General features: G+C 34.6%; 1 protein-coding gene across 9 annotated transcripts in view; it reads right to left on the minus strand.

The window, feature by feature from the left end:
• Positions 1-343: 343 nt before the first annotated feature.
• The window catches only part of STAG2 (stromal antigen 2), a 156,890-nt gene continuing 136,704 nt past the window's right edge, over positions 344-20,529 (minus strand). For 7 of the 9 annotated variants that reach the window (XM_055121435.1, XM_055121429.1, XM_055121433.1 and 4 more), the window contains exons 27-34: positions 19,906-20,054; positions 18,143-18,271; positions 12,717-12,940; positions 11,550-11,739; positions 11,350-11,460; positions 8,219-8,345; positions 6,983-7,060; positions 344-2,276 (exon numbers count right to left, since the gene is read on the minus strand). In XM_055121435.1, coding sequence (XP_054977410.1) covers positions 2,253-2,276; positions 6,983-7,060; positions 8,219-8,345; positions 11,350-11,460; positions 11,550-11,739; positions 12,717-12,940; positions 18,143-18,271; positions 19,906-20,054 — 1,032 coding nt within the window. In that variant the 3' untranslated portion in view covers positions 344-2,252. The remainder of the gene's footprint in view (positions 2,277-6,982; positions 7,061-8,218; positions 8,346-11,349; positions 11,461-11,549; positions 11,740-12,716; positions 12,941-18,142; positions 18,272-19,905; positions 20,055-20,529) is intronic. The other 2 variants (XM_055121437.1, XM_055121436.1) reach the window with 1 other exon arrangement.

The raw sequence follows: 20,529 nt of genomic DNA on the forward strand, positions 1-20,529 counted from the left end.
CCCCAATAGTGCTGATTTTTAGTAATAATCTAATTAGGTTCCAAATTATAACCTAATTATGAATTTATTGTTAAGATACATACAATTTATTAAAAGTACAAGATATTTGGCCTGCAGCAATGTTACAGGATAAGCCGCAAAGTGTTTTGCATGAAACCAGTTTGGATGATCCTAGTTTGATCGCCAGCATCACATATGGCTTCCTGAGCACCACAGCATGTGGTATAAGATCCAATATATACATTTATAAATTATTCCCACCCAAATGTGTTAAAAGATATAGTATGTTCTAAACATGTATATGACCCTCCTCCTTCAATTACAAAAGATAAAACATACAACATACTGTAGGTTTATTTTTATTCAAAAAGTTACTGTCTCAAGACATAAATACAAATCAGAAAACAGTACAATTAGGACAATAGAATGTGGAGGACAACAGGTTAGAGTAATATATAAAACATTTTTAGCTGGTTGAAAACAAAGCTGTAAGAACTGCTTTCACAAAGAAGTATTCCTTTCAAGAGTGAGAAAAAAAATCAACTTAGGTTCAAAATCATATATACAGTCCTCTCAGCAGTTCTAGTAAATGCAATGGTGTGAAAAACAACATAGGCAATACTTTTGCACATAACAAATATATGTTGATGGAAAATCTGTTAGACAAGTCCGGTTTCACTTGTTATTAACCATGATTTAATAAAATAATTGTATTTATCATGATCTTTTAGCTAACCTATGGTTTTTGGCTACCACAGCCCAATGCTTGATGATTTCTGACTCTAAGAACTGGAAGCCTTTTGGTATTCACCCATCAGAAGATATTCTTGTATTGCAAGCATATTAAGGCATGGAATGATTAAAATAATATACCTCAAGAACTGAGAGACGACTGACAAAAGATAGATATACATGTAATATAAGTTAATATTTTGTTTTAAACGATGTCTAGCTGCCTAAGCCTCGCAAAATGAGTTGATGTCAAAATGGCAAGTAGCCACTTTCTGTTTTAAACTAATTTATTTGTGAAAGGACATAAAATGAAGTTTAAAGCTTAGCTTTCAAAGAATATTATGGGTTATGAATTCTATTATCCCATCTAATTTACATACAGAGGAAATGTACTGTAACCTGTTAGAAGTATCTTTAACCTGAAGACTGCTTGCAAAGACAGATAGATAAAACAATATAAAATACAAATTTAAAAATCATTTTAAAGCATGAACACTCATGCTTTTCTATTTTAAACATTGTTAAACTTTCAATATATTTCTGAAACCTCATAATTTTAAGTTGGAATTTAAAAGTAAGAAAAAACTAAACAAACTGCGCAATTATAAAATCAGCACCAATTCATATATATATATAATTTTATTTAAAATTTAGATCCCTATTCCCACACTCTAATAAGCTGTATAATTTTTGTTTAGAATTTTTCTGCAAACATACTACAATAAGCTTCTTTTATTTGGAGACAAAATACAGTGGCACTACTGGAAGGAATATCACAACATTACATTTTTATCTTAAAGGACAAGCAAACTTTCAGGGTTGATAATGGGATAAGCATGTTTGAGACTGGTTACCTTCTGGCAGTTCACTGCATCTGGATATTTCTGAAAAGTATAGAGAAGCTCTTGAATTTTAAAAATATCTTAAAATACATTTTAGATGAAAAAATTGTAAAAGTTCTGCTTATAAGTTTACTTTTCTCCACAATTACAATATTTAAAAGAAAGCTCTGTTGATTGATGTTTTTTAAGCATTTAAATTTAGAATGCTAAAAACAATTCATTCTATTCTATGATTTGGGGGTAGGGGAATAAATTCATTCTTAACTTTGTTTCTTGGATGTAAACAGAAATCCAGCAGAGGTCATCATTACTTAGTACACCCAGTAAATAAACGTGAGAGAATTCATGTCTGTACCAAATGCCTCTTCAGATTGTTATATTTTCTTTAAAAAAAGCATGAAGTATTTGATTCAAAAGCCAACTAACAGCGCATAAATAAAATATTTACTTTCTAAGAAAAACTGTAGCTTATCATCAAATTGTTTACTTGTCCTTTACTTTTATTCAGGCAAACAAAACTGCCCCTCAATGCACTTGATCTTGGTAAGCATAAACATGTTATATTCTCCTTAGAGAAAAATCTGTACAGAATTTCACTGTATCTACCACACTTTATTTTTAAAATTTCCTCTTCCACTTAGAAAATGACTTCACCAGAGATTTAATTGTGTACTGGTATTAAAACATTGACACCCCAAGAACCTAATGAGAGAGAGGGAAAAAAAATCTTGTTAAAATCATCATTTTAATGAAAAATTAATCTATCATATATTAACAATTTAAAGCTTAATAACATACCAACAAAGCACTTTGAAAAATTCCCTCCTCAGATACATTAATTTTAAAATTTAAAAGACCACTGATATATATTAAAATAAGTACATCAGGCCTAATCAAGGTGCTACTTACCTTACATTAATATTACTAACTCAGAGAATAGATCATGTCATTTGTTTATAAACATCCTTAATGCCCACATAATGCCTGAAATATAGGCACTCAGCACTTGCTAAATGAACAAATGAATGCAATTCTTGACATTTCTGAGAGGTTCATTAAAAAAAGAGCATAAATATGTCTTGCAAACATGGTCATCTGCATGGTAAAGTGTAAACATGGAGAACAAAATACCCAAGAAGAAATCATGTAGAAAATAAGTTTCTTTAGGAAATCTGGTTGAGTAAAAAGAATGGAACTACAAATTTAAGAAGTCAAATAGTAAGTAAGTAAGATGAAATCAGGTCAAACTAATTTATAGTGATTGCCCTGTACAATCCAGGTGGAGAAACTGTAGGTAAAATCTAGTAATTAAATGTCACTGACTGAAAAGTAAAAGCATATGATGAATTAAACAACTTTCCCTTTTAAACAAGAAACAACTTTTAGCTATACATACACTAAAAGTTACACTATTCAATTAAAATTCTAGCATTTAGCAGAGAGATGGCTCAAAGGTCTGGAGCACATGCATTGCATGTGGCTGGCCCAGGTTTGATCTGTGGTACTACATGGTCCCCCTGTGGGAGAAGCACAAGACTGTTGACCAATCAAACCAAGAAACAAATATCTAATCTCAGTGTCCGTGTAGTATATATCAAGGAAAATATTAGGTATCGACAAGAACAAAGAGAATTAATGTACTCCACTTCTTACCTGCCATTTATCTAAAGTACTGCCATGAATCACCCCTTGTCTGCCCACCACCTTCCAAAAAATTTCTGGGATCATCTTTGTTTATTCAGAATTTTGGTGGTTAGAACTTTTCACCAAAGAAAACTACATGGTATGTAAAATTTCCTTCTAGCCATAACACTATGACCCTATGATGACGAATAAAGGACAAAATTTCAATAAACAATTCTTATTAAGTATGGTATGAAGAACTCAAGTTCTTTCCAGAGAGCCTAATTAGAATCCACCTGAACTGACTTTTTTTTTTTTTTTTTTGGTTTTTGGGTCACACCCAGCGATGCACAGGGGTTACTCCTGGCTCTTCACTCAGGAATTACCCCTGGCGGTGCTCAGGGGACCATATGGGATGCTGGGATTAGAACCCGGGTCGGCCGCGTGCAAGGCAAATGCCCTACCCGCTGTGCTATCGCTCCAGCCCCTGAACTGACTTTTTTTTGTATTTGTACAGACAGTTTCAGGTATGTGTGTGTGTGTATGTGTGTGTGTGTATATATATGTGTATGTGTGTGTGTATTCCTGAAACATTAAATTAGCCCTATATTCTGAACCCTTCTTTTGTCAATAATATACCACAGTAAGAGAATCTCCCCACAGGAAAATATTAGTGACATGTACTCGCATAAATGCATATGTTTTAAGGTGCAAACAGAAAGTTTTGGTATTTTTGGCAATCGGTAGTCTATTAGGAAGAGAAAGCAACCATTATCACAGTAGGAGAAACCAATGTGGTTTCCAGATATAAACCACAAATATAGAACCAAATGTACTATAAAACCCACACTGAGCTCAGAGTTTTTATATTAGCACTATGAATAATGTGAATGTTACAAAGATATACTTAGAATTTAAAGTATCTACCAAAGGATGCTTTGGATTACTTTGAATTTTCTGAATAGTTCTGAGAACTCACCATAGGCTTAAGTAAAAAAACGTATGTAGACTATTGTATGAAGGCAAATTCGTTTTTTTACATTTAAACAAACTTAAAACATATATGGACAAAAACTTCTGAAGATACTAAAACATTTAAAATTTGAGCATTCAGTTATGTAACTGCTGCCATCATGTGGTAATACTATAAAACTACAGTTAAAGAAGTGCCCATTCTTCTAACTTAAGAGGTAAAACTACTATTCCCTGAGTTAGAATCAATAAACAAACATGGTGCAAAAATATTTTATAAGTAAAAAGCAATTATTAAGTCCATATCTTTCACTTCACTCAGATCATAGTTTTCTTTAAATGTTAAATATAAATTTACATTATTGCTTTATTTTTCAGCAATCTCAAATGAGGAAACACCATTTTAAAATGTCCAGTGATAAGCAAATGCCTAATTTTTCCTGACTTTACATCAACACAAGAAAAAATTAGATTTCCAACTGCCACATTGACTCTGACTACAGTTAATCATTTCGATTTCAAAATTTGGGTTACTTTTAGTTTATCTTTCAAAATCAAGTCTAATTATGTTAGTTCTGGGAAGTACAACACAGAGACAGTACATTTTTAATTAAAACGATCTAAGCACTAATAAATTATTAGTATTCTGATACAAAAGCTGCATAAATGGGAGCAAGCCACTGAACCATCTCTTCAGTCTAATCGTGCTAGATATTGAAGTGGGAGTCCTACCACCTTTCTCACAAGGCTGCTAAGATAAAACATTGCCTAGCATGTGGAAAGCACATAAAACTTAACAAAATTAGTTTCCGTTCTTTTTATTTCAAAATGAGTCAAGATACTTCAGCAGAGCATTTCACAATTGGGAGCTACGTGTGCCCCATGGGCCCTCAGGATATTCCAATGGATCACAGGTAAACATTACGTAAATGGAGAGGGTGAGGAATAAGACTAGAATGCCAACCAGTAGGAAAAGGGACCCACAGGAGGGAAACAATGTCAGAAAGGGGCCATAAACAGAAAACTGTTGAGAAATATTGCTCTAGAATACAACATTCTTGGTGGCAAAAGGGTTATTTTATTAATTTTAGCACCAAACTTTAGACCAAAAAATTGAATTAGTGTATTTCATCATATCCACATGAAAACTCTCATATATTTCAATATGCTTTTAAAATACAGACTTATGAACAGGTTTGGATGACCTACTTCTGTCACTCAAATGTATGGTCTTCAGGAGCCAGAGAAGAGAGAGTACTGCTGGCAAGGCACTTACTTGCCTTGCATGCAGCCTATCTTGGTTAGACACCTGGCGACCCACATGGGGTCCCAGCCCGAAATGGGGTGATGCCTGAACATAGCTAGGTGTGGCCCAAAAATCTAAATAAAAAAAATACATGGTCTTCAGTCCTGATGTATCAGTGACACTTGTTAGAGATGCAGAATGTCAGGTCATACTGTTCCAGACCTACTGGAGCAGAACCTATATTTCAATGATCTCTCAAGATGATTCATATGCACCTTACAGACTGAGAAGCCCTGGTTTCAACACTGGTTTAAATGCTCCTAAGGAGGGGCTGGAGCAATAGTACAGTGGGTAGGGTGTTTGCCCTGCACGCGGCCAACCCAGGTTTGATTCCCAGCATCCCATTTGGTCCCCTGAGCACCACCAGGAGTAATTCCTGAGTACGAAGCGAAGAGTAACTCTGTGCATCGCCAGGTGTGACCCAAAAAGAAAAATAAATAAAAAAATAAATGCTCCTAAGGTGATTTGTCCAAGTATTTCTTTATTATTGCTCTCTGACACCATGTCCTCTGTCTCAGATAACTGGCTTTAATATGTTAGTTAAAGTTAGGACATTCAAAGCCTTCTAGAACATATCAAAACATAATATAAAAAAGAAACACATGAGGTGCCTGGAGGGCAAGAACAGAATGGTAGAAGAGTCACCTGACATTGTAGGAATTGAAAGGAAAGTACATAATTGAATAGCCACTAGAAAGTACAATGGAAAAAAAAAGAAAGTACAATGGAAGGACACTAAATTTATTATTTGACAAATAAAAACTAAGTACCTACACTAAGTTCAGCAGAATTCACAAAATTGGTAAAAATCAACACTGACCAGAGTCAGCCTATAAGGTACAATGCAGTATCAGTTTGATAATTATAAAAAAAAATTAAAATATCTGGAGATGTCAGCTGCTACTGCACAGATTATATAAGAACTTAATACCAAAAAGAATTCACTGAAAGGAAAAGTAAAGGGGCAAACCTACAAAATCACAGAGTCATGAAAGAGAATATATTTGAAAAGAACTAGAACATTTGGTATGGATGGAATAGAGGATATATATGTAAGGAAAGGCCAAAAGTTAAACTGACAAAATAATCTGATCACAGAAAGCTTTGTCAGGATGAGAAAAGTATTTTTTTCTTAAAACCAAAGGAAAAAATTTAAATGAAATCATCTTGTACTTTATAAGATGAACCCAAACAAAAGAACAGTGGACCTTAAAGATCTAGTTAAAAGTTAATGCAACAGTATAAGTGAAAACTGAATAATACCTGAACTAAAATATGCTAGCATATATATCCCCTATACTCCATATAAAAGTTTCAATGGAACAGGGATTCAAAGGCGCTTTTTAATCTGTCACCATCACTTGCCTCCCTTGAAATCTCTTCTACTTGCCTTTTTCTCTAGCTCACTTGTTTTAGCCATTCTTAATATACCTTCTTAAAATTCATATTCGAGACTGTTTATATTTTTTGATTTTTCTATTCTGAGATATATTTAAACAAAACCTACCGATTCATCCATAATTGAAGCTGGATCAAAGAAATCAGGCTTCAGTTCTGTTCTCTCTCGTCTGTTCTTTGAAGGTGGCTAAGGGGTAAAAAAGAAAGGAAGGAAGTTGACAGCTTATGTATCTATAAAGCAGACAGTAACTGAAAAATACTGGTTACTAATTAAGTGCTCACATGGCCTATGAAATTTCAAGTGTACCTTACAACACTTTAAATTCTTCATATTTGAATAATAGAATGTTTAAAATACAAAAAAGCAATTCAATGGCAGAAAATTATTCTGACAAAACTAGAAGCTACCCGTGGCATTTTCGATATAGGAAAACAGTAACGACAAGTCTCACAATGGAAACGTTACTGGTGCCCACTTGAGCAAATCAATGAACAACAGGACAGTGCTACTTCAAAAAATGCCTCCCTCAAATCATTCTTCTTTAAAGGCATCAATTTACAATGATTGCTCTGAAGAGAAACAGTGTTTAAATAATTTCTCCCTTAAGGAGATTATACCATAATATACTAAAAATATCATTAGAAAACCTGGATTACAATGAAATCTGTATTTCTTCTCTTTACTCTTGTCTACTTATTATGTTAACTAAGCTTCAAAATCCTCAATGCTTTCTCAACAACAACAAAGCTGAGTGAGAAATATGGCAAATACATGTAGAAACAATCATATATAATCAAGTCCTATGATTATCATTAATAAAGAATATGCTCTTCCATATTTTACTTTAGCTGCATGCTAAAGTAATTTAAATACAGTGCTTTTTTAAATAAAAAATGTATTTTACTTTTTTTACTTTTACATGCTAAAGTAAATTAAATACATTACTTCCACATTACTTTAGCTGCATGCTAAAGTAATTTAAATACATTATCTGATATGGAAATTTTCTCAATAAAAAGCATCAAGTATGCACTGCTTTGATAACAATAAATGGGAAATTGTATCAGGCAATGTGATAGTATAATATTAAGCAAAATGTAAATTTTATACCAATATATTTATAAGTTACTCTGAAAAGGAACTTTAGCATACTTATCATCTTATACTAGGATCTAACAAACTTTTACCAACTCCCCTTCCTCTCAATCTCTTCTATAAGCCTGACAACTACTTAACAATTTTGAAAAAAAATTTCATGGCAAGGATCTGTTGCCTCTAATAAATATCCAACTTAATTTCCAAAGACTTTGGATGGAAAATATTACAAAAGGCTTTGTTTCTTACTAAGTCGATATCCATGGTGTCAAAATCCATCCCCTCGTTAAGATCTTCAATCCTCCCTTCTGAGGACATCATAACATCTTCAACAATTGGCTCTTCATCATCTTCCATTAGGCTTGTACCACGCCGACTAGAGAAACATAAGCTAATGTTAGATCTGAACCAATGTTGTGACTATTAGTATACTGGCAGCAACTATGTGGTTCTCTATAATCAAGTGTAATGGAAAATGATGAAATTAAAGGTCAGGGAGAATGATTAGGCATTGAAAATGTCATCGATGATGTCAAAACAGCAATGTTCACTGCCTTAAAATGCTAAGGAGTTATGCTTATTCTATACATTTCATTTAGTTTGATAAGTTCTGATATCACATACAAAAGTTCAATGAGAACACCCCACATGGGAACAGACAAGATACCTCAAATCCTTTTTGAAAGTAGGCAGGGTACAAACTGATAAACATAAAACAGAGACCAAAGAAATGACATTTTGAGAATACATGATTCTGTTAACATATAATATTAACCCATCACTTACTCATTCACTCTACCTAAAAACATGCATCGGCACTTGCTCATTCACACAGTATCTGCTATGTGCCAAACTTTCTCCATGTTCCATGGATGCAAAAAAATAACATGTTCCTGCCCTCAAGGGGCTCACAGTCTACTATGGAAAACAGATAATCATGACAAAATATGATATAACTATTGCAAGAAAACTGTATTTGCATCAAGTGTCATGAAGAAATACTGAAAGAAATATTTCTGCTTCAGGAATAAGTTAGCAACATTTGTGCTGAATGTGTTGAAACCTGGACTCAGTGTCTTATTAAACTAACAACTAACTATAGGAAAGTGAGATGAAAATAAGACTAAAAAGTTCTGTATCTTAACACATTTAATATAAGGAATAAACTAAAATGTTAATTTTAATTCACAAGCCCAAATCTGCAAAAGTTGAGACAATAAAATTATGAAACTAAAGGTGATTTTTCTGTCACAATTTGTTCAAAAATTGCCTCTTTTCCCACCCCATCCTCCAAATCAATTACTTATTAAATGCTTGCTTACAAATACAGCATCAGGTTAAATCTTAAAATGTAAAGATAATCAGAAGTAATACTGAATCTATGATACCTGGACAGACAGGTTGACAATGGCCCCTATTTCCTACAAGTTCTGAATAATGTATGACAACTTTACTGTATTTGATGAAGGCAACTATGAAGGGAACATGTGTGTTTAGTGAGCCATGTGATGGAAAACCAGAATCCATTCTGCATTTCATCTGGCATATAAGAAAGAGACACTACTTTAACTACAAAAACCACAGAAAAAAATGAAAGTATTTTCATTTATAGGGCAGATATCATTGGGCAGAAAAATCATAGTAAAATAGAAATATATTACAGTTTCTGGCAGTAGACTACTTATGGTCCAGCAACCCAAAAGAACCTTCTGGTAATAGTTATTTAACTACAGTTTTCTATGTAATTAAATTACAAACAAAAATAATGATAAATGGTACTGAATAATGAGATGCTGTGAAGCTGATGAAAAGTCTTTCAGAAGAGAATTATGGATCAAATGAATGCACAGCAAAATCTGGACTGTTAGAACTGCTGATTGGTTGGAAGTTTAAAAGTTAGTTTGGACTCCAACAAGAAAAAACTACATATAAGAAAAAACTACACATATAAAGGGCAATATGGCCATAGAAACAGGGGCAAGGGCTGTGATTTAGTGGTAAAGTGCATGCCTAGCATATGTGAAGTTCAGGGTTCAATCCCTGACACTGCAAAAATATATATAGAGAGAAACAAAAATAGGGGCCAGAACCAAGTGATAGTGTAGAGGATGACAATATTGGACAAGTTAGGATCAGAATCTATATATGTAATGGAGTATGCTCTGTCTATAAGAGGTTCTCAAAACCACTATAGTGATAACTAATGTTAATTTCAACAGTCCTACAACTCATGTAGTAAATGATCATTTCTTAAAACTAAAGTTTACATCATTCAAAAACCAACAAAACAAAAATAGAAATTTTAAAAAGGTAACAATTACTATCTTCAAGCATTAAAACATATGCCACATTATTTACGATTACAAAGCTTTTAAACTCCAAGATTTAAATAGCCAGAACCATAGTAACTTTCCCTTTATACCAATCATCTAATGACTGCTTATCTGCCATTTCATTTGGAGTCAAAGCTAATAAAGATTTATAAAATTTTATACAGATTCCGTTAGTAACAAAGTACTTAAAATTAAACTACATTATTTTATCAATGACATTCATTCAATGAACATTTACTTAGCACTTTTTATGTGCCACGCACTGACAGGTAATAAAAATGGTCCCTGCCCTTTAGGAGCTCACAGTCTAGAGAAAGGGACAATCTCATAAACAAATAATCACAATACAATCTGATTAAGTCCTATAACAAATATACATAAGTGTTATGGAGCACTGATGACTGCAGCTTCATATAAAGTGACACCTGAACTTATTCTTCACAGTGATTTCACCAGTTGCCAGGAATGAGAAATAGTGCTAAAATATAGGTAGGAGCCATATTCTGAAGGATTCTGCATGCCATGAGCTAAGAGGGGTTTGAACTTTATCTTATAGGCAATAGGGAGCTATGGAAAGATTTTAAACAAAAGTTACATGATCCAATTTTTATTCTAAAAAATGTAATTTCTGATGGTAGTGTGAATGATGAAGTGGCGGTGAGAGAAGTGAGGGGTGGGATTTGGTGAGAAGATAAATGTGACATTTGAGGGAAGAAAACAAGTTAGAAAGTCAATACAATAGTTCAGGTGAGAGATGAGCACCTGAACTATGGTGGGGAATCAAGATAGCCATTAAGTTTGTGTACCAAATAAACAAGGACTCGAATTTTTCCAACAGATCAACCTAAGATTGGCCCTTGAGCTAACTAGTTAATAGTTTTAAAAATATTTTTTCTGTTGGAAAGACCAAGTTTTATTAGTTCCTTGATTATTTCAGCTTAGTTAACTCTAAAGTTTGCTGAAATTTTTAGATAAGGCACACGATAAAATATGTTAAAATGAATTAGTGAACTTCCTAGACTCAGACAATAAGGCACTCTCACTTACATGGCATGCTGAAGATTAGTTCGCAGTTTAACATAGCTCATTGCTGCTCTCTCCTGTTGTTGCCTTGCTTCCTCTTGTTGTCTTTGAGCTAACATCCATGTTACCTGCGTGCTTCAAGGAGAATTTTATTCTTCTTTTAACTTAACTTTTTTCTATGTAATTAATAAAGTTGTAGTACAGAAAATTAGCAAATCACTTACTTATAATCAAGAGGAGTTTGATGATGCTCAGTCTGCATTGGATAGACACTCATGAAGCTATCCTCAGGTCGTAATCTTTTAGGCTCTCGCATAATAGTTGAGGTGAGTTGTGGTGTCTGCATCATAACTGGGGTGTGCAGTGTTTGTTCTCTGCTTAACCACATACTGTCACTACTACTGCTTTCTTCAGCTGCAAAAGGAAATTAATAGCATTAAAGTTCATTAATTTAGGACAGGCGATGAGGAAGGCTATTTGTGTTGGAGAATCAAACCCAGGGCCTTACAAATACAAAGCAGGAGCTTTAATACTGAAACCCAGACCCTCAGTCAGAAATTCTGTCTCATCATATATCATATGTCTAAAAAAACCCGTTCAGATTAACAAACACCTGGTTGGTTTCCAACCACTAGGGCTTGGAACACAGGAATACAAAAGTATGTAAGGTCTGATTACTTGATCCCTAGGACTCCATACGGCCTCCCAAGCCCCACCAGGAGTGATCCCTGAGTGCAGAGACAGGAGTAAGGTCTAAGCACTGATGGGTGTGACCCAACAACCAAAACAAAACCAAACGTGTTAAAAGTTTATACCTTTCTATTATCAGACCAAAAAAGAAGAACTAATACCATTAATCTAATGAACAACCAAGTTGTAAACACTGATACCTGGTGAAAGGTGAAGAATTATGGGGCAATTCTGAAATAAGGCCTCCAAATCTAAGATATCCTCACATTAAGAGCCCCAGCCCCTTGAAGGTGGGCTCTGTAACTGCTTGGTCAAAAAAGGGGTAGAAATAATGCTGTACCAGTTCCTGAATTAAGAATCGTGGCAATTTCCACTTCCTGTCCCTTGAGACATTTGCTTTTCCCAGATACTCTATAAGGAAGCCAAATAGTAATATAGAGAGGTCAAGTGTAGGTAGCTTTTGACACACAAGCCATCTGAAGTTAAGAGCCAGCATGAGATGTATCTATAAGTGAGATGCATCCACACAATTCTAGTTAATAGTCGTTGAGTTTATGTGGGCAAAATGCTTAAACCATAACATTTACACGTAACTGGAGACATTGCACAAGTTATTAAGTGATACATACTTATTTATCTCAGAAAAAGATTAATCTTAGTGATACCTCAGTTAGGAGACAAGAGATATACTATATTCTTACTGAGTGAGAGCTGCATGCCTTCAACAACTTTCCGTTTCCCTGTAGATGGTTTTGATTTTTTACTCCGGACAGTTGACCCCCTACTGCTGATTCCACTAATGACTGACATAGTGTCATCATCACCACCAGCCAGCAAAGAATTTCGGTATGACATCAGTGGAAGCCATACATCTTCTCTTCGGAGTGACATCTGAAAGGTCATAAACTTTTCCAAGTAAACATACCTTAAAAAGAAGTAGAAACCATGAACATACATAAAATTGCCACTACTATCTTTTTTAAAAAGTGCCTGCCATAGAGACAGACTGGGGGAGGGTGTTTGAAGGGAAACTGGGAACACTGGTGGCAGAAAATGTTCACTGGCGGGATGAATGCTGTAACACTGTATGACTGAAGCCTGACCATGACCAGCTTTGTAACTCTTTATCTCAAGGTGATTCAATTAAAAAATAAATAATAATTGATCTTAAGGCTCACATATCAAATATAACACTTAGTGCTATATTTAAAATTAAATAAAAGGCAAAGTACATCAGTATAAAATATGATAGTGGTTGATAGTCCACATTTCTTCAAAGTATACATTAACAAGTGTTTTCTGTAGATACTGCTGTCCTATTCTAACTTTTCAGGTCCTCTGCTTTACGAACAAACTCAATATTTTCTAGAAAGAAGACAAGACTGAAAATCAAATAACTTGGTTCTGGTTCAGTTCAACCAACCTGTAGCTTTGTGAACATAAACTTACTTCACTATTCAACCTCAGTCCCATCATAGAAGCAATTTTGTCTACCAAGATTTGTACATTGAAAGAAGTAATTCAGTGCATTTCAACTTAATAATTGTTGGAGCACTTACTATGTCCCAGGCACTGGGGACAAAAACAAAGATGAATCAGAGATAGCCCCTACCTACCAAAACTTTTATCCAAATAGATGTCACACTCCTACTATGAAAGTATCACAAAGTTTCTATGGCTTACAAGCAATATTGCAGTCAATATACAGTCATAAAAGTGAGAAAGTAGCATAACTTGATTCAAATTCCAGAATTCTGGACTATTTAAAACTAACAGTTCAGTGTACTGTCTAAATTATACTTGAATTACATAATTTATCATCTTATTACAAAGTATAACTCGGTAACGGCTATCATAGTAATAACTGTTTCAAGTCAACTAAGATGTGTGCATTTTGAACATTATTAAACAGAAGTGGTATCAGTTACAACCATACTGCTTGGTTTTAGTTACTCAGTATTTCTTTTTTTTTTATTTTATTGAATCACCAAGTGGAAAGTTACAAAGTTCTCAGGCTTATATCTCCGTTATACAATGCTCAAACACCCATCCCTTCACCAGTGCCCATATTCCACCACCAATAAAAACAAAAACAAAACAAAAACAAAAGCAAAAACAAAAAAAACAGTATACATCCCACCCCTCACCCCCCAACGCCCCCCCCGTGCATGAGTGAAAATTTCACTTCCTTTTTTCTTTACCTTGATTACATTCCAGATTTCAACACTCAACTCACTATTGTTGTTAGAGTTTCAAAACAGACTCACTATTTTTGTTGGAATTTATCCCTCAAGAATACAGCTCTATTAACAAGGAAATATTTGATAATAAGTTTTCCACTGATGAGAATGAAGAGATAAAATGTCGCGTAGCCGTGGCCGCGCGGGTTACAATTTCTGTATTATAGTAATTAGTCCGCGGAGATTTAAGTTGGAAAATGAATCATTTCCCTTCCTGGACCAGCATGTGGCAAAAGCTTAGTTCACAGTCTCCATACATGGGTGCAAGCACTTGCTGGATTTCTTAAATACAACACACTTTAATCATTCACCACAGAATAGAACTCAAAGTATAATCTGTGAACTGGTTATACTCTGAAACCTATTACCAGTCTGTGACAAAATATGGTATTCGAGGCAAAATAAACTTTCTGGGAGAATCATTTACAACAATGTAACCCATCGCATAATTAAAAGAATATGGCATATAAATAACCCTCACTAAACTTATTCTCCTATGTCTTCTCTATCCCAAAGATAACATTATTAGTAATTGAAGTCTTCTATTTATCATCCAGAATGCTTTTACTTAATACATTATTTGTCTATAAACATCATAGCATAGTTTTGTACTTTGCTACCTGTATTCAACACTGTTTTAAATATAACCATGTTGGGAAAATGCCTCCAGGTTATTTGAATACATGATAAACATTTTTCAATGTATCAACTTATCAAATCACATGTATATAACTTACACATGGTTATAATCACTCATAGTTCAGTAAAGTTGAAAAACAACTTTAAAAGATGAATACAGGCTGGCGCAATAATACAGCAAGCAGGGTGCTTCCCTTTCACGTAGCTGATCCAGGTTCGATTCCCAGCATCCCACATGGTTCGCTGAGCACCAACAGGGGAAACTCTTGAGTGTAGAGCCAGAAGTAATCCCTGAGAACCACTGGGTGAGGCCCCCCAAACCAAAACAAAATAAAATGAATACCGAGCCAGAGATGTGGCTCAGGTAGTAGGGCATATAACCTTAGATGTATAAGGTCCTCTACCCTGGCATAGTAGAGCCCTCAGAGCACAGTTAGGTGTAGCTTCCAGAACAATCAATTATTTTAACTTACTTTTGGTTTTTGGGCCACACCCATAGATGCTCAGGCTTTCCTACTGGCTCTGCACTCAGGGATCACTCCTGGTCAACTCAGGGGACCACATATGGTGCCGGGAATCGAACCTGGATCAGCTGTGTACAAGGCTAGTGCCCTACCCACTGGACTATCACTCTAATCCCAAACAATAAATTTTTAATGATTAACTAAATAAAAGGCAGGGGAGATGAGTGAAAAGTGAGGGAGGGAAACAGTTTAATGGGCTGTACCACATACATTCAATGGAGGGAGTCCAGATTTGATCCAAGCAACACACAGTCCCACAAGTACCATCAAGAGAAACCCCTGAGTACAAAATCAGGAATAGTCCCTGAGCACCAGGACTGTGCCTCATAAAAAAAATACAGTCTGAGATATGGCAATTCTAGTTGAAAATATTGTATAATTATACAATACCACAGAATTTCAATTTGCTGAGTAAGACCTAATCCTCCCCAAGACACATATTTGAGGTCATAGATATGTTCTTTAACTTGATCATGGGAAACCTTTCAACAATGCATAATACCTATTTCGATGTCATGTCACACACGATGCAACTGCGTCAATTATATCCGCAGAATGCTGACATCATTTTAAGATTTTAAAAACAGAATAACCAGTTGCAATGTGTAATTCTTAATTCAATAAAAGAAATTCAAAACTAAGTCATTTAGAAATATGATAGTACTGAAAAATTTTAACAGTTTAATAAAATTAGGGATATACATAAAAGTATTTCTGGGCCAGAGAGATAAGATAGCTCAAAGAGTTGTAATATATGCTTGGCACACTTTAGGCCCCATTTCTGAGCTCTGACACTTACTTCATAGCCTGCCTTCATCAATGGGTATGATCACTGAAACACCAGGACAATGGCAATGGCCCAGGTCCCCCAAGCACTGCTTGGGAGCAGTCCCCCTTCGAAATAGAAAAAAAGTAGGGGATTTCATGGGGAATATAGATCAGTGGGCAAATGCTCTGCACTAGCATGTGTGAGGCCTTGACACTCCAGAACAAAAATTTGTGACTGCTGTTTGGTATTCTATTGTGTGTGAATGAATCTATTGATCCTACTTACCTTTTGGGATCACACATAGCTATGCTCAAGACATACTCCTGGCTCTGCACTCAGCAAACCACTCCTAGAGGTGCTCGAGGGACCATATGGAATGCCAGGGAGTGAACCTGTGTCAGCCACACGCAACACAAGTGCCTTACCTGCTGTACTATCTCTCCAACCCCCTACAGTGATTTCATTTTCTAACTGACATTTTAAGCTTTCCCTAGTCAAACAACACAAAAGTAATACATTTTCTCTTGTTCATGAATGCAGGACATTCTCTAGGTTATCAACTTCAAAATAGAATTACTGCATCAGTAGAAAAATACAACCTCAAACTTCACTACACATTGCCATACAGCTGCATAAAATGGTCTCATATCATTTAAATTTTCATCAGTAATTTAAAAAAACCTCTAGACCTCTAGTGCTCTTGATCTTTGCCAGTACTTGGCATTATCTCATTTTTGCTAATCTGTTAGGTGAGAAATGGTATTTTATTGTTTTAATTTGTATTTTTCACGTTAATAGTGGTCAATGCAATTTAAACTGGGATAAATGTACATCATAAAATGCATAGGAATTATGAGTACAGTTGGATATATTTTTAAAAATAAAGCTGTGTAAATTACATATGTATCAATGTAAAAAATTCTCATAATCTTAAAAGTACACGTACCTATTCTAAACCAATCTCAAACCTAGAATTAATTACTACTATGACTTCTATTACCATAGCTACTTTGGTCTGATATAGAATTTCAAATAAAATCTAGTCTTTTTTGTTGCAGGTAACTTCCTAAGCATCTAGTGGCAAGGGCCTGAGAGTTTGGTGCTGTACTTGGGAGTACTTGGAGTACTTGGAGCATTTGGAGTCAACAGGGTCACACTCAAAGTGGGACCATATGTACCAGCAATCAAACTCAAGCATCGTGCACAAAAGGCACAAACTTCACCCCTTTGAATTTTATTCCTGGTCTGAAACCCACACAGTATTAAAATGCTAATAAACAAGTGGTTCAATTTTCAGTTATTAATGAGTTACTTATATTATTCAAAATCATGCTGGATGGATGTACGGAGAGTGCAGTGTGCGGTGGTGGAAGATTTTAAGAATTCCAATTGTAGGACTCTCTTATGTCACCTTTTGGGGAAAGAAACCAGAAAAGTATTCTATATAAAAGAACTGTAGACAAAAGAACTTGGAGTGTTAAAATTAAAAAGAGAAAGGGAGGGACATTGGGGGATGGAAGTGGGTAAACTGTTAAGGGGTGTGGTAAAATTATATGCATGGGAAACCATCATTTATAGTAATGTAAATCAAAGAACCTCAATCAATAAAAAATGTTTAAAATGGAGAACGAATTTCCTGTGCAGTCACAGCTCAGGACACATCCATGCTAAGATGCTCCTGATGGACTGCCAATATTTTTCTGTTAAATGTTCCCTCCTTAGGCTAAGCCAAGAATGCAAACAGGAATATAAAATGCATTCAAGTTATACCTTTTTAAAGTCACGACAATACTGTGAGGGAAATTTACAGAACACGGTATTTAGGATAAAATACAATTATATTATAGAATCTCTGCATTAAATGCTGTGATATAATCTCAGTATACAATGAAGAGACTGCAAGTATAACAAATGATCTTTCAAATTTACAAAAATATTAAAAGTAAAATACTTACACTGTTCTTTTATCTTGACGAAGTAGTTTAGAGGAAAATTCACTCAGAATATCAAGAAATGCCAAGTTCAAAGGTGGATGGCTCTCTCCTTGTGGATTGGGCTCTTTAAAAGCGAATTCTATGCCATCTCTGAAACAACAAAAAAGACATATATTTTAGAGATTACAATGCAAAACGTACTTTTTTTGTAAAAAAAAAAACTAAGATGTTTTCTTTCCAATGCATTTAATCTGAGGAACAAAGATTATGAAAGGCAATAGTATGAGAACAAGCAAATATATTTAGAAAATAATGAGTTCTCTTACATAGCTATCAATACAAATTCTGCATTTTTCAAGACCTACTGAACATATAACATAAAAACAACAACTAAGCACCACTTACAATGACCTATTAAAAAGTAAAATTTCAAAATTAAACTACCCAGGAATTACTTTCACTTAACAATAAATCTTTATGAATCATGTATATTAATAAAGTAAATTCTCATCACTACTATATCAAAAAGATAACAGTAAAAAGCAATACACATGAAACTGGGAAAGTTATTAACTGAAGTTAAGGATATCACTTCAGAAAAAAACTGCCTGTGTGATATTCAAGTATCAACCAAAATTATTATCTGATGTATTAATTAAATGTCATGAAAGGGGTTGTACAGTAAATAAGGAGCATGCCTTGCACATACCCAATCTAAGTTCAATCCCCAGCATCCTATATGGTACACCCTGAGCATCTCCAGGAGTAATTTCTAAGTGCAGAACCAGGGGCAAACCCCGAGGTGTGGCACAAAAAACAAAGAAAAATAATGTCCCAAAGAAGGATCAAAGAAGTGGAGCAAAGGGCTGGAGCATGTGCTTTGCATGCAGGGAGCCTTCAGTTTGATTCCCATGCAACAATCGGTCCCACATAGTCTTGAGGCAGCCACCAAAATTGAAAGCCATGAAGCAGAATTTGAGAGTTCAGAGTAGGATAAAAGGAGAGAATGAAATTAAGCTGTAGGAGATTTGAGACTAAGTAGAAAGATTTGTGTAGGAAAATAGTTACACTCTTTCATGAGACACAAAGTCTCTTGACTTTTCAAAAAGTAAGGCTCTTTAATGCAATGAAGAGATAAAATGTCTTAACATATATATGTTGACTATGTAAATACTCTAAAATAGTCAATAGTTAAAAAAGCATAGTTGAGGGGCTGGAGCAATAGCACAGCAGGTAGGGCGTTTGCCTTGCACACGGCCGACCTGGGTTCGATTCCCAGCATCCCATATGGTCCCCTGAGCACCGCCAGGGGTAATTCCTGAGTGCAGAGCCAGGAGCAACCCCTGTGCATCGCCGGGTGTGACGCAAAAAAAAAAAAAAAAAAGCATAGTTGATCAATATACTATCCACAGCCATAGTAAAATCAAGTAATGTCCAATTTAGGTAAGGAAAGAAAATATGCGGACAGAAAGGACATAATACAAAGCAAGGGGGAGACTCACTGTAAAAATCTAAAAAATGGAATCAAACCTGCAATATGCCTCTACCTAGCTATGAGTAGGATAAAAATATTAAGAAATCTTGATATATGCTAATTGAAGAATATATGCTATTATATACATAATCTATCAAGAATTGGTATGGTTTTAATTAAAACTTAATGAAACTTTTAATCCTAATTCATGTTTTAGTATATGGGTCTATTGTGTTACAGGTTTGTGAATAATAAAGAATTTAATTAAAGTTAAATATCAAAAGAGTTGAACAGAATATTTGGAGATTACTTGTGTAACATAGCAATGGCCTCTCTTGTTTTCAGTTGATCAAGTCCAAAGGTTAAAGCAAAACGCCGAGCAAGTTCTTTGATGCCACTGAATGTTGAGGACGATCTATCAAAATTATAGCCATTTTCCTGTATCATTTCATTAAAAAGCTGTTTCAGGAAGAGAAAACATGTTAAATTATTCTGCTGTGTATTAGCATTTAAAATAATCACATAATTTAAAAAAGCACTATTTTGTTCTAAAACAGTTCTCTTCTTATTGTATTAATTTTTCATTGGTCACAATACTACAAAACTTTGGGAGCACAGTTCCTCTCTATGTAAATAAATATATATAAATAATATGTGTGTATGTATGTGTGTGTATAAAAATCACGACCAGAATGTTTCAAGTGCCATTATGACTATTCTCCCTCCCATTCTACGAACCCTCTAACCTCTTCCTCCAGTAACGACCATATTTTTCAGTCTAAGGGTTATTTCTGTCCTAAAACATGTATTTTAAAAAACACCAAACTAACAAAATTTTAATATTTCATATATTCATGTTAGATGTACCTATTAACATTAGAAACTCTCTAGACTAGTTAAGACAGAAATCTATTGGACTGGTATTAACAGGTTA

Source organism: Sorex araneus, chromosome X (genome assembly GCF_027595985.1).
Source record: "Sorex araneus isolate mSorAra2 chromosome X, mSorAra2.pri, whole genome shotgun sequence".
Taxonomy (NCBI): domain Eukaryota; kingdom Metazoa; phylum Chordata; class Mammalia; order Eulipotyphla; family Soricidae; genus Sorex; species Sorex araneus.